The sequence below is a fragment of the Castor canadensis genome, chromosome 10 (genome assembly GCF_047511655.1).
Source record: "Castor canadensis chromosome 10, mCasCan1.hap1v2, whole genome shotgun sequence".
NCBI lineage: Eukaryota > Metazoa > Chordata > Mammalia > Rodentia > Castoridae > Castor > Castor canadensis.
In genome coordinates this window covers 103,607,462-103,622,745 of record NC_133395.1, presented here as the reverse complement: position 1 = coordinate 103,622,745, position 15,284 = coordinate 103,607,462, and the positions used below count along the sequence as shown (strand labels likewise).

The window sequence follows — 15,284 nt, the reverse complement described above, 5'->3', positions numbered from 1 at the left end:
TTCCCAGTGTGACGTCCCTTCGCCCACGGCCCGGCCCGGACGCGGGACTCAGCTGTCACTTTACTTTTTTGCTCGGGTCCCTTTCCACCTCTTCCCCCGCCCCACCCCCTTCCAGCCCTTGATGGCCCGCAGGACAGCCCGCTCGTGCGCGCGCGCCCCCGCCCCCTCGCGGCCGCGCGCCGGCGGAGGAGGGGCGAAGGGGGCGGGGGGAGCGCGCGGCGCCGCACGGCCGACGTGGGGCTCGCGCTCTCGCGGTCTCTCCCGGGCGGGCGCGCGGGCACGCGCACTGGCGGGCGGGCGCGCGCGCGCGGACGGCCGGGCGGCGGCGACGACGGTGGTGGTGGTGGCGGCGGCGGCTACACTTTCCAGGACTGAGGGGCGGCTACAGCCGCAGCCGCGGGCAGCAGCCTTGGGAGCCGGAGCTGGAACGGCCAGGGGCGGCGGCGTTGGCGGCGCTGAGGGTGAGTCCCGGCGGGAGCGAGCGCGGCGGGGACAGGCGTGGCCGGGCGGTCGGGTGCGTGGTGCGTGGGTCCGGCTCTCGGTGATTAGACGGTCTGCGGGGACACTCGGTTCCCAGACCTCCCCAACCTCCGCCCCCTCACGTCTCGGCAGTCCCATGTTCCCTCCCGCTTAGCTTGAGCCCGCGACCTGCGGACTCCCTCCCTCAGGTACTCGCTTGGGCCGCGCCGGGGTCCCCGCTTCGGGGGCCCCTCACTCGCCGGTGGCTCCCCACTTCTCTAGCCTCCCCTCCACGCCGCGGGTCCCCGCTCGCGCCCTACTTCTCTCCGTTCCCGCCCCCCCCAGCCTCCTGCCCCGTTTCTCGCCTTTTCCACCCCTCCCCCTCCTTCCCCGCTCTGTTCCCCCCCTCGCCTCCTGGTCCCTCTGGCCCTCCTTTACCCCCTTCCGTTCTCGGTTCCCAGTCCTTTTCCACCCTCCCAGCCGCATCCTGGAACTAAGTCTTTGCAAAAGTGCCGGATAAATGTCACGATGCAGAGTGCCTGGCTTGATCCTTTGCTGTTTTCCCTAATTGCATAATTGCTGCACATGGTGTCTTCTCTGGCAAGTGCTGGGGTCCCGCTCCGCCTTCCTCCAGAGGCCCTTGTGGGGTGTGTTGATGTGTGTCCTGGGGTGATGGGTGTTGTCTTGGTCTTTTGTGATGCCTGGTGTTGGTCACAGTTTGGATCCCAAGCCCATTTTACCCCCTCTGGTTTCTTTTCTGCAGCACGCCTCCCCCAACCCCCCCCACCCCCGGTCCGGTCTGATTGGAAACTGGATTCCCCCCTGCCTCCCCCTCTGTCCCCCTCTCCTCTTCTCTCATAATGTTTTGATCTTTTGCCCTTTATCATTTTTAATGAAGATAAAGCGTGGCTTCTTGTGGCTTCCCTTCACCCCCCCCCCCACGACCAACCAGAAATGTCCAATCCATCTTCCCTAAAGGAAATTAAGGCCGTTTTAGAAAGACATCATCCTGTGCTCCATAGCTATTAGACCCATTTGCATGTTTTCAAGACTCACCGTTTTTGTATTGTGTGCTCTTGAGCGTCTCCTCAAATATTTTTATTTTAAAGTACAGAAACAAGCGCTAGGACTTACCCACTGATGAGCTGGCTGTTTGGAAGATTTTAAGCTCCTCTTAGGTTTTAATCCGTGATTCTTTGAAAAGTGCGTTTCTGAAAATTTGATAATTGAGTCTGGATCTTGGGAATTTAAGTATTTACCGTTACTCAGTTTGGATGCTCCTTGGCCATTTGGAGTTCATAATGTGATTTGATGATGAAGATGGAGTGTTTTCATATGTCATACCTTGTTCTGCCGCCCCTAGGATACAGTCACATTCCCCCAAATCAGGTGCTGCACTGTTATTGCCTGCACAAGTTAAAAGCTGGATATTGTTAGATGTTATTTCATTTTACATTGTAGAAAACTTTAGACATGTGAGTAGGAAGACTACAAGACAGATGACAGAATTAAATGTTTTCCTGTTATAAAAACTAAAATGAACACTTGCTTTTACAGTTTTATACCATGAGATATGATTACAAGGCTTATCTGGATAGTAATGTGGACTTAAGGAGTGACTATAGTTGTTTTTATGCCATCAGTAATAGTTACAGCCAAATCATTTCCTTTTTATGGGACAAGTGAGTTCATTCACTATATGTAGTAATTTCTAGGATTGTGATTACAACATAGAGTACAAAGCTAATACAAGCTTATACAATTTGTGTGTTAAAGAAGTAACAATATTTAAACTCTTAAATATAACATGTTTTAAGAAAACCTACCTTACTGTTTTATGTTTAGAAACCAAGTTTTACTTTGAATATGAAGTAAAATATCAGTTTATCTTAACATGTTTGAAACTATCATTGGAGAGTGCTTCTAACTCTGAAATTCATCTTCCTACTACATTTCAAAATTGGATTAGCTATCTAGGAATTAATTTTTAAATACTAATTTGGAAGTAATATTCTAAAAAGTTTTAACAGTAATTTTTATTCATTTGCAGTTTAAAGAGATAAAACACCAATTTTGTACTTATAGCTAATTGAAATGATTCATAGAATACTTTCTAATCATAAAAAGTGGGTGTACTGGATGTAAAATCATTTTGTCCCATATTTTTTCTGTAATCAGACATGAAGAAAATCATGAGAAATTCCTTTTGTTGATATTTGTAAAAGTCATACAAATACTTTTATTTTTAAAAGGTTACTGGCTTCAGATGAGTTTATTGTTTTGGTTAGGATTTGATTGAAATAAGTTGTCTTAGATCAAAAGTGAAATAATTTTTTAAGTTGTGAAACTACAGAAATTATGCTTCTATTGGCATTTTTAATGCTTTTTTTGGGGGGATTTGTTGGGGATGGAACCCAGGCTCCGACATGTGAGGCAAGCAGTTTTCTGCTGAGCTCTATACCCCTATCCCTTTAATAGTATTTTTAGTTCCCTAGTGATAATAATTTTTACTTTAGTCTTCTGATATTCTGGAGTAGCTTATGACATTTCAGTTTCAGATCATAGCTCATTATATTATTGAGTAGTCTTTTAAAATAATTATATAATCATGGTATGATTGGATAGTATGTAAATACACATAAACAAGAATATGGAGATAAATGTGTAGCTTTATAAGTAATGTGATACATAGCTGAAACTCTCAGCACAGTTTATTAAATCATAGTTATTTATTTCATTTAGGTGCCTATATATTTGTCATATAATGGATTGCTTCTGGTTTAAGATGTATAAAATGATTTCTTACTCATTTCACGTTTCTTAAAGTACTGTTGGCAGGATTTTGCTGTATCTGAGCATCTTTACATGAGAAATCCTCTTTTTTCACTCCCTTGCACATCTGCTCTGTCTACATGTAAGCTATCTACATACATGGTTTTAAACTCTTGATGTGTTTTAACTGAAAGAAGTATGATGAAAAAAAATTAAATTCAAGAATGATAATTTAAAAAGTGAAGCAAAAATGGAAAAAAGCCCAAGAAATGTATTTGGATGTTTAGAGGTAAACATGAAACATACTGATAGATAGAAAATTTCAGTATTCTATTAAGTGACTTTAGTGCTCATAAAAGATGTCATAGCTGTGGAGACTGATGCTTTCCATTTACAGAATAAGAAGAATAGCAGTCAGATTTACTGTCAGTGTATTTCAGAGCTATTTGGGCAGGCTTTTTTTTATTTGGCATGGGGGAAGGAAGCTGTTAGAATTGAGGGTGGTGGTGTGTGTGTGTGGAGTTTGAAGGCATTCCGGCATTCAGCATTTTTTCTTGATGCGTTCTCTCTCTTTGAGTCTTCCAGTCTTTTGCAGTCGTTTATTTTGTACTACTTTTTAGTCTGTTTTATTAAAATTGCAGTCTATTAAAGGTTTGTATTACAGAATTGCAAGCTATAAGTAAAATGTTTCATGATGAATATTGCTGTGTCAACCAGCTGTCTTTGTGGAGGAGATTAGAGTAATAAACTATGCTTTATTTGATACTTCTTTCTTTTACCTATTCTTATTCTTGATCATATCAGAATAAGTTTTTTTTCTAGCTTTATTTTGATTAAAAGTACTAAAAAATTATCCTTTTCAGCAACAATTTGTTCATTTTATCTTTTTTAAAGGCATTTTGTGTGTGTGTGTGTTGCTAATGGTATCAACTAAACACAGCTAGTTTTAATTTTTAAAGTGTCTGGAAGGTAGTTGCATAGTGCTCGAAGAGATTATTGTTGACATTGCCATGGTGAACACTAGTCTTGTCTGGGCATCAGTTTTGTTAGTTAAGTTCTGGATTTGTCAGTACACTCTGAGCTAGTTGGGTCATAAGGGATATAGTCACGGTAATCAAATTCAGAAATTGATGATGACAGAATGACAGGGAAAGGGGTTATCCTTTTTCACTTACTGAAATTTTTGTTTTTGCTGTCTAGGCTGTAATAGCTACCTAGGTATCCAGGTATTGAGGAAATTGAATTGGTAATCAGAACTGCTTGGGGAGCATGAACTCAGAGCCAAGAGGATTTCAAAGCCTTGAGGGATATTTCATCCAGACAGGAAAAAAATGAATTCTTCATTGTCACAATAGTCTATCTCTTGTGAAACATGGTTGCTTAGTATATAGCTGGGTCAGTGCCCACACCATTGGATACTTCAGTTTTTATTCCAAATCATGAGGCCTCTGTGTTCTTCTGTTATCACAAAGGTTACTTGAAACAATTTACTGGTTTATAGGATTTCAACTGCAGCCCAGCTCTGAGGAGTTATTCGTTGGGTATGAATGTGTCAGTGTCCCCTCCATTTGCACTGACCTCTCTGATGGCGCTTAGCAAGATGGCTTACTTACTAGCCCAAATTTTCCATTGGGTTCAAAGGGCTTTAGCCCAGTGCCTGGTAGAGATTAGGCTCTTAATCCTTTCCACATTATAAAATTCACCTCCCCGCATTTTGTTGTTGCTAGAGATTGAACCCTAGGCCTTGCCGTGCTGAACGTGCTCTACACTGAGCCACACCTCCAGCTTTAAAGTCACCCTTTTAAGATGTGTAGCTCTGTGGTTTTTAGACTGTTTACACAGTCCTTCATCATCACCCACTCTCTAAAAGGGAAACTTTATACTCTATACTCGTTATCAGTCACTCCCCTTTCTTTCCTCACTCCTGCTCTCTCTCAGTGCTCCCATGGATTAACCTGCTGTGGATATTTCATGTAAATGGACTTGTGTGGTTTGTGGTCCTTTGTGACTGACTTCTTTAACTTAGCATAACAATTTAATGATTCATAATGTAACATGAAAGTACTGTACTTCATTCCTTATGACTGAGTAATACTGTTATGTGGATATACTATTTTTTTTTATTTGTTCATTAGTTAGTGAACATTTTCACTATTGGATACTTCATGAATAATGTTGCTGTCAACATTTTGTGTATAAATTTTGTTGACTGGCTAAAAGACAATTCCGACAATCTCCAAAGGTTACAAAGTTTTGTAAATGACCAACTTCAGTTTTTTTTACTGAATTTTACTTGTTCTATTTTTAGGCTCAGGTTCTTTCCATTCTGGAAGTACCTTACTGTATGTAGTCCTCCACACAGCTGAATAAATGACTTTTGACTCTTAAATCTAGGATCTAAAATGTCCACTGAGGCACAAAGAGTTGATGACAGTCCAAGCACTAGTGGAGGAAGTTCCGATGGAGATCAACGTGAAAGTGTTCAGCAAGAACCAGAAAGAGAGCAAGTTCAGCCCAAGAAAAAGGAGGGAAAAATATCCAGCAAAACAGCTGCTAAATTGTCAACTAGTGCTAAAAGGTACATTAGTTATGGTAACCTTTTAATTTGTTATCAATTTATCATCTTCTGTTCTGGGTTTTTTCTTGTATTTAGTCATTTTTCTGGAACATGGGCTATAAAGTTCATGGAATTTTTTCCTTTAGGATTAACTTTTTTATATAGTCAGTTGTGGCATGACAAGTTATCCAATACATACCCATAGAGGGTTCATGTGTGTTTATATTTTGTTGGGGGAACTCGTACAGAATGTGTGTGTATTAAAACTAATGCAGAATAGAGCTTAAGAATCTATTGAAGTCATTACTGAATGATGTGGTAAAGTGCTAAAGTTAACAAGAAATGGTTCTTGGTCTCATGACGTTAAGCAGTGCGTCAGTCTTGATACAGATTGGCTTTTTCCCTAGAGAATAGACAGACCTGAAGTAGGTTTTTGACTGATTTTTTACTGCCCCTTCAACCTCTTATGATGATTCGCTTGTCATTGGACTTGGAATCAGGTTTGATATTGTTGCATTACAAAATTTGAAAGGTAAATTAAATTAGCTGAGTCTTACCTGATCTTGGGGTTTTATATTCTTACTTTGTTTTTGTGCCTTTTTTTTTTTTTTGGTAGCAAATAGGAATTGTGAATAATAGCAGTCTGTGGGTGTTAACTTTCTTCCCACAACATGTTTTAGGTACAGTGGAATGTCTGCGTGTTGAATGATAGTTTTATTTTCTGTTGTATGATGTAGATTAGGAGGAACTCATTTTGCAAAGATTAGAGACTTTGTTTCCCTGTGATTGACTAAGTATTTATGACCAAGTAACCTCAGTCCTGTTGGTGAGAGACATCGGATTGACGGTGAGTGGTCATCAGTCTGGTCAAGGTACTAAAGTGGTCTGTTCCCCTTCCCAGGGGTGTTGCCCATCCACGACCTTTGTTGAAGGAATTGTGTCCAAGTCAGATAGCCCTGACTACTAAGGCTTTAAACCTCTAAACTGGCACATGCTGGGGTGGGAAAGTGTTCAGTTTTTTCTTTTTTTTTTTTTCTTTTTTTTGGTGGGACTGGGGTTTGAACGCAGGGCTTTGCATTTGCAAGGCAGGTGTTCTACCACTTGTGCCACATCTCTAGTCCTCAGTTTGTTTTTGCTACCACACAAGCTGTCTGATTCTTTTCTTCCCTGGCCACAATGCAAAATGATATGCTTCTGGGAAGTAGGGGTGGGATTAGGATGGATAAGGAAGGGAGGAATAGAAAATACAGATTTTATATTGAAACCTAGTGATTTCATGAGGCAAACTACAGAAGGAAGATATTTTCCTCCTTTTTAGATAGGGGATTAAACCTACTTTAGAGTTAGTGCACTGTGAAGAGTCCAGGATAGTACCTGATTGGCACCCAATAAGAAATGAAACTGTTGCATTGATGAAAGTAAGAAATATCTGTTGAGTTGCTTCCTTGTCAAAAGAATGTCTCCATTGGCAAAAACATTCTTGTGAGTCTGTGACCTTCAAGTTGTGGTTCATGGTTTTCCTCTATAAGCTTCTCAGGTGATTAATGGGTGACAGTGTACGAAATGACTTAGTCATTTACTATGTATTTTAAATATAGAAATGGTACTTTACTGCTAATTTTTTAATTTAAAAAAGTTTAATTATCTTCTTTCTTCTCTTCCTTATCCCAATTCAGTTAATAGTAAAGTTAATTGGTCATTTCTCTTCTCTGTTAAGGTTCTAAGAACTATAGTAAAATTGAGAATCACGAGATCATGGGGACCCAAATGTTTTAAATTTCTCACTGTATCCAAAGAGCCTAGCATGATAGGCTCACAATATTTTTTTATTGGTTGCCTTAGAATCTTGAATTGTAGCGAGTAGATTTTTCTTTTGGGTGTTAGGAGTTCAGTTAGGTTTCTGAGAGTTAATTTTAAAATAAAATTTCAATTTGTACTTTAAAAAATTTAATAATTTTTATTCAGATGAGTAGTTTTTCCTAAATCATGTCATTCTATAAGAGAAGCAGTCGTAGTAAAAAACTTGAACTCAAAGAGACAGGATCTGGGTTTGAATCTAGTTTCTAGGACTTAGTTACTAGCTTTCTGATCTTGAATGCATAATTTAACATCTCTAAGCCTCACTTTTCTCTGTTTTTGCTTTTTTTTTTTCTTTTTTTTTTGAGACAGGGTCTCCCTGTGTAGTCTAGGCTTGTATGGAATTCACTGTGTAGCCCAGACTAGCTTCAAACTTGTGATCCTCCTACCTCAATCTCCAGAGTGCTGGGATTACATCATTCCTGGCTGCCTCAGTTTCCTCTTTTATAAAATGGACATAATGGCACCCTCTTCAGAGGACTGTCATGAGTTCTAAATCTGAGTTTATTTGGCACATAGTAAGCTCTCATAAACACAAGCTGTCAGTTATAGACTTTGTGCCAGTTAAAGTCTACAAGGATGTTTTTAAAGTGCATTTTACCAACTTTGGCAAAATGAAGTATATGTTAATGTCCGAGGACTTACTGCTGCTGCTAAACTAGAAGTACTTAGATGCTATAATTAAATACATTTTATAGTAACTCAGGAAAAGTGCTTTGCACATAGGGGCTCAGTTACTAAGTGAAATATGCTGTAACTGTGGCACTGATAATTGCTATAATAAATGTGGTGTAATTGTTCGATTAATAATTCATCGTAGAAACATTTTTTCTTAAAAAAATCTCAGTTTTGAGGTATTGCAGAACAGTGATACACACGTTAAGTGAGTATTAAAACATTAATACTCATTAATTTTTGTCTTTCAGAGTTGGAAAGGGTTCATCGTTAATGTATTCTTGCCCTTCTTTGGCAAGAGTTTGTTTCTTAAATATTGGGTATGCTTTATCGCAGCCTGTTGTCTTGGTATATCAGGTTACTCTTGTATTTGCAAGTATGTAGTTGGACTGTTATCTTCAGTGACAAATTTAGATGATTTTGATTAAATTGACTAGTCAGTTCAATGAAACATCTATTTTGAGCTCTTCATTGAATTGACTCTGCTGCTGATTTAATGTTGGTACATTGGTAAATGTGAATTTTAAATGACATTTATTTCAAATTAGCTTTGTTCAGAATAGGTATTTTGATGCTATTAGATACTCAGTATATTTCTATATTCTAGAAATAGGTGGAAAGGAGGATTATAGCATGTTACACTGTGAGCTTTTATTGTGTGGGCTTACCCGAGTTTGTTTTCTAAATGAGAATGAAGTAGTATGGCTCATAGTTAACCTTTTGTAATTGCTGTAGTATCTTGATTCTAAATGTACATCTTAGAACTTTTTAATACTTTGAAATCAAGATGCATCTTACAGTTGCTATATATAATTACTTAATTGATAATGTCTCTTAAAATCGGTAGTCTCTTAGAATGGCAGGTGTGAAAGTGTTATCACCACTCAGAATTGCATTCTAGGCTTATGTGCAAGGGCAGTGTGTTTTCTAGTGGCTGCTTTGACATTAAAAATTTAAAAATAAATACTATGATGCTTTCTTGAGAATAAGTTGATTTTTGCAAAGAAGTTGGTTCCGTTGGTTAGAATTGGAGTGTCTAGGTGATTGAGGAATGTAGCTGGTAGGGGAATATAGAAAGTCACCTAGGTGTGATAAAGAGGTTTTTTTTTTTTTTAAAATAACTGCTAAGAACTCACTTTTCTGAATCTCCATGTTTGCATATTCATGTTCTACTTGGCCCTGTATGAGTTAGTGAACTTCTTTAACTCAAGATAGGTGTTTGTGTAATGTACATCTACACTGCTTCATCTTTCTAATCCTTTGATTCATTGTATTGATTTAAAAATGAGTGTTTTATATCTTCTCCATTCTGTGTAGTTTTGGCACCATATTCTTCACTTGTCTGAGTGAATCATGATTCAGTTTGTAATTTGCTCCTGACTTGTCTTAGTAGTATGTGCATTTGCTAGCTTGTATATCATTGTAACCTTTATTTGTGCCATAGTTGCTGATGGTGATTGTGTAGTTGATTCATGTCTAAAAAATTTTGTCTTAAAGGTTCTGGTAAAAGAGTTCTTTTTGTTTGTTTGACTTAGCAGATAATTGCCTTAGTCTTTCACACAACCTGCATAAAATAACTAGCCTTAGTTTCTTATTTTTTAAATGAGCACTGATAAAACAATAATAGAGAGTTCTTTGAGCTGCTTAACAGTCTAAGATCATCATGTGAAAGGTACAACTGTAAGTGTGAATTATTTATACTTTTTCATTTTTCCTCACCCTAAAGGACAGTGCCTAAAATAGCTACCTTCTTTAATCCACATGTCAGGACTGAGAGACTTAATACATACCATGATCACAACTTCTGAGATAGAATTGAATTGCTGTCATTGAAAACAGCAGGACTTCTTGCAAATGTTTAAATAGCTATTCTTAGTATAATCTTTTCTGTCAAGAGAAATACAACCATTCTTAGGTAACAGTGGCTCAAAATATAATATATTGGCTCATTGCTCAGAGCTGTCAAATTTATCAGTAAATTGCCTTTTGTATTGACTAATACAGATTTGGAATTACAGTCATCTGAGAGGATTAGGTTCTGTTGCAGAATTAGGTGACAGGAAATTATGATTATCAGTTTTTTTAACCTTAAAGTAAGATGAATTATTTGAAAATCCCAACAAATATCTTTTATATTAAAAATGGTTTTCAGTTGGGTGCAGTGGTGCACACTGTAATCCCAGCATTTAGGAAGCAGAGGAAGAGGTCTGCTTGGGCTACCTCACCAAACCCTTTCTCGGGGTGGGAGGCGGGGCGAGGTGGGGAAGGTATTCTTTGATAGTTTAAGCATGCTTTTTTGAATGCATCTTCTTTATGTTCTTTTATTTAAAAAAATGTATAAAAGTTACTCATAGCAGAAGTTATGTTTTTCATAGCAAATTAAATAGTACAGGTATTTATTAAATGGAAAGCAGCATTTTTTTGTCCCATCTTCCTCAGTAGTCCCAATTTCATTCCCTTGAAGAAAATTTTTAGTCATAACTATAAATAAGACACGTATTTCTTATTTGTTGATTGCTAAATGATGTCTTTTGACTCCCTGCTTTGAGTTAATAAGATTTAGTTTGTTTACTTGTTCTTCCTTCCTTTTCCCTCCTCCCAGTTAATGATAGTTACATTAAAAAATCATTGGTTGTCTTTATACTATAAAGAATATAGTTAAGCTTTTATTTCTTGTTCCTTCAAATTTCAGCAGTATTTCTTGATTTCCTGCTTTTGTAAAATGGGGACATTAATACTTTCATTCTTTGATCTATTCACTGTTGTCCTCTGTCTACTTTTAGTTGGTTTTTATTAGCTATAATTAATTTCACATCTTCAAAGTTCAAGGTTCACAACATTTACATTATATAGGGACCCACACCTGTCTGTGCTTTGTCTATTAGTAAAATACTAAGAAATTGTGTAATTATAAATACTCAATGCTAGATGAAACAGCGTACTGGAATTAAATTTCCTACAAGTCCATTGTTGTGATTCCTGGGCTATTCAATGTTCAGTAAGTCCTACCGTTTAGGCAAAATAGATCAAATCTCTTCTGCCCCCTCTTAACATCTATTACTTGATTGAACATATGTTTTTTAAGTTTCCTTCATATTTGATACTTTTTTTTTTTTGGGGGGGGGACAGTACTGGAGTTTTGAGTTCAGAATCTCTTGATTGGTAGACAGGTGCCCTACTATTTGAGCCATACCTCCAGCCTTTGACCAATAGCTTTTTTTTTTAAATTATACTCTTCTCCACCCCCTGAATCTTTATTTTTTATTTTTTATTGTTTTTGGTGCTACCAGGGATCAAATCTAGGGTCTTTACATGCTGGGCAAGGTCTCTACAACTGGGTTATAGACCCATCCCCAATCTTTAGCATGTCCTTATACATCCTGTAGCTCCCTTTTGTAGGTTACAACCTGTTTGATTTACACCCTTCTGCCACCCCTGTTCTCTTTGTTGACTGTCCTTCCACCCCTTTGAGATCTTTTAATTTGGGGCCATATTTACTCATGTGCTTGTAAGTACACCATAGAATCTGTATTGAAAGAAAATTATAGTGTGTTAAAGATAAAAGTGATCATAGAGTTTGTCCTAGGACAGGAAACTCAGGCACAGAGAGAGCAGTTGTGAGCGGTGTTTTACCCATAGACCAAATGGCATAGCAGAATTAAAATGAAAGTTTTTTTGCTTTTGATTCTTTAGTGCCTTCCCAACTTCGAATCATATGGATTAGAGAAGTGAAAATTGTGTATCCTTACAGTTTTTTAGGAAGTTGGTAATAATCCTATTGAAAAAGTTCTCTTTATTCTAGCAGTTCCATTTGTTCTCTCTTTTTTGTGGTACTGGGGTTTGAACTCAGGGCCTACACTTTGAGCCACTCTACCAGCCCTTTTTTTGTGTGAGGATTTTTTGAGATAGGGTCTCGCAAACTATTTATCTGGGCTGGTTTTGAACTGCAATCCTCCTGATCTATGCCTTGTGAATAGCTAGGATTATGGGCATGAGCCACTGGCACCGGGCCCATGTGAGAGACAAAGGATTAAAGTTTAGCTGGGGCAAATAGTTCGAGAGACCCTGTTTCTAAAAAATCCAACACAGAGCAGGTCTGGTAGAGTGCCTGCCTAGCAAGCATGAGGCCCTGAGTTCAAACCTCAGTATTGCCAAGAAAAAACAAAACAAAACCAACCAAACAAAAAGAAACCCAAACAAAACAAACAAAGCAAAGAAGAAGATCTTTTGATAATTTTTAAAATTTGATTTAACAAAGCCCAAGTTTAGGAAGGCATGAATGATAAAAAAGTTAAGAAGTTGTTTAATTGTATTCTTAGAAAACAGTGTAGCCCTGTTAGTCTTTATATATGTATATAGGGTGTTAGTTGTATCTAAAAATAAAAGCAGAAAATAACAGGAGAGGGTTCAGGATAGAACTCTGGTAGTGGTTATGGGAGTCCCTAGGTTCAACCTCCTGCATCCCCCTCCCCCCACAAAAAAAAGTTACATGAGGCAGGGCAGGTTTTAAACTATTTCCCTTTTTTGTAGGAAGCTCATGTAATGCCATTAAAATATTCATTTAATATTAGGATAGTTCTTGAAGAAGGAATGGTGTCAAACTTGAAAGCTCCAACATGTTTCACCTTAGGCTTCAGGAAAGAATGTCATATATATTTTGGTAGCAGTTTCAGATATTGGAATGAGATCCTTATATTCCTGTTCTTCATCAATCAGTTGAATCAGTCAGGATGCTTGTGTTGAACTTCATATGATCAGCTTTCCACTCTATGTGGGGTGTTTGAATACAAATAAGAAGTTAGAATGATCCATAAATAATGTGGCAGGTATTTTCAATTTAAACTCGAAATTTTGGTTAGTGCAATTTTTTTTTTTTTATTTAAACTGGAGCCCCCAGCCATAGGGCCTTGCTCTGGGTCTGGCTGCTTGCATGCTTCTAGAGAAAGATGACATAGAGTATATAAAATGGAAAAATGGATTTATTTACAGTTTTAACCCAAACTGGGTAGAGTGCCATTTGCCGTCTTTGCCTTCCCATAGCAGTACTACAATTTATAGAAAGGACAGAGAATCAAAGCCAAGAAGTACGCATACATAGATTTTGCTGTGGGCACCAGTTACCAGAGCTGTAGTTAGGTGCAGGGCTTTTGGGAGAGGGCTATCTCCGCTCACAGAACCATATTCCTTGCAGGGAGCTAGAACTGAAAAAGACAGAAAAAAAAAGAAAATCCTAACTTGAAGGGAGTGCCTTTGCAGTTTGATGAAGTCACAGTGTCATTTCCACAGGACTCAGGGACTGATAGTGGAGGTTCCCTCACCCTTTCTAGGTTCGTCCTCAAAACTGGGGGAATTGTTACTTCATTATTATGTATGATGTCTTCTTATACTGGGTTGATATTTAAATTAAAAAACAATACAGAAGGGAAGTGTTGCTGTTAAAATTCAACATTTTGATAAAATAGATTAAGAATCAAGTTATTTTGACATAACTTTCCTTGTCTTCATTTTAAAGAATTCAGAAGGAACTTGCAGAAATTACGTTGGACCCTCCTCCCAATTGTAGGTAAGTACTTACTGATGTTTATTTGCTTGTATCTTTTGCAGAAGGTACATTTGAACTCTTGGTCTGCTGTGTAACTCTGTTGTAGTCTGACTAATGAGTAAAAACATTGTTGTGATTTGGATTTGAATAACTGGAAGATTGTTGTCTCTGTGAAGAAATGGTATATTTAGCAAGTATGTTTGCAGTGGTAGAGTGAAGTTGCCACAAGTAGTGTAATGCAATAAGATAATGAAATTACAGGGTAACACAATCTTTTCTTGGAATAATGGTGTGGTTAAAATATTTGCTGTTTGAAATTATTCAATTGTTGTCTTGTTAGAAATTGAGTTTTAAAAGTGCAGGAGCAGTAAGCAGTATTTATTTATGGTTTACATTATTTTTTATGGTCATCTGTTGTGACTGAGTGGGAATGGATGATTTGAGGCAATGATGTTAAATATAAAACACTCTATCCCTTTATGGCCACCTCCTTTTCTCTGGTCAGCATTTACTTAGAGGAAATAAAAGTATTTGTCTGGAAATGATTGATATTATACCTGTACATAGAAGAAAAGGAGAGAAAACAACCTCCTACCTTATACTGGTGTAATAGTTGGAAGATGGTTATTTGACTATTTTAAGACATTCCTGTTTTGATATGAGGTCAGTAGTAAAACCAGGTCAACATTGAGTTTTTATAGTTTAAATTGATAGTCTTATGCATTGAATGTGAGAGGGTAGATGAAAATGTTTCTAAGATCGAATACAGGTAGAATTTATTATTTGGTATGATTTCTGATTTTATTGGTCTTATTTTTATGTGAAAACAAAAATAAGCAGCATTAATGAAAGTGAGAATTTTGCAGATGGTTCTGTTGATAGATGGCTAGTTGACAACTGTTTTGTACAGGAAAGTTCTGATAAGGCTTATTATGTTTGTGGTGAATCTAATATGCTTCTTTACATGAGAGTCATGTACAGTAGGTAAACTTGTACTAATAATGTTCAAAGAATGTTTCACTCAAGTAGACTAGAATTTCTTTGTGTTTAAGACCATTGAACGTGACTTTGTCATGCTTGAGACTGTTGTAACAAAGCTGTTTCAGATGCCAAATCATTATTTCATTTTTGGTGGCCAGTTCATACAAGTGAATTGACTTGTGGATAAACTCAGGTTTGAATTAATTTAAAAAATCTCTGTCTCGTAAGATAGTGCTTGTTTTTAATGATGTGACTCTTTAAAAAATATACAATTATATCATGTATTATTTTTTGTAACTAACAACTGAACTGGTAAATGCATAAACTTAATTTGTATGCTTCTTGCGTAAATTTTGACAACAGATTATTGGCAAAATAAACTACTTTGTTTTAATGAGTCTGTTTGAAACTCTTTTTTTGTTTTTGGCGAGACTGGGGTTT

The 15,284-nt window shown here is 37.8% G+C and overlaps 1 protein-coding gene across 3 annotated transcripts in view; it reads left to right on the top strand.

Moving 5' to 3' along the window:
* The first annotated feature begins 294 nt into the window (after window positions 1-294).
* The window catches only part of Ube2e2 (ubiquitin conjugating enzyme E2 E2), a 285,919-nt gene continuing 270,929 nt past the window's right edge, over window positions 295-15,284 (top strand). The window contains exons 1-3 of one of the 3 annotated variants that reach the window (XM_074043822.1): window positions 295-461; window positions 5,626-5,809; window positions 13,833-13,883. In XM_074043822.1, coding sequence (XP_073899923.1) covers window positions 5,634-5,809; window positions 13,833-13,883 — 227 coding nt within the window. In that variant the 5' untranslated portion in view covers window positions 295-461; window positions 5,626-5,633. Of the gene's footprint in view, window positions 462-513; window positions 669-5,625; window positions 5,810-13,832; window positions 13,884-15,284 lie in introns of those variants that run through there. The other 2 variants (XM_074043820.1, XM_074043821.1) reach the window with 2 other exon arrangements.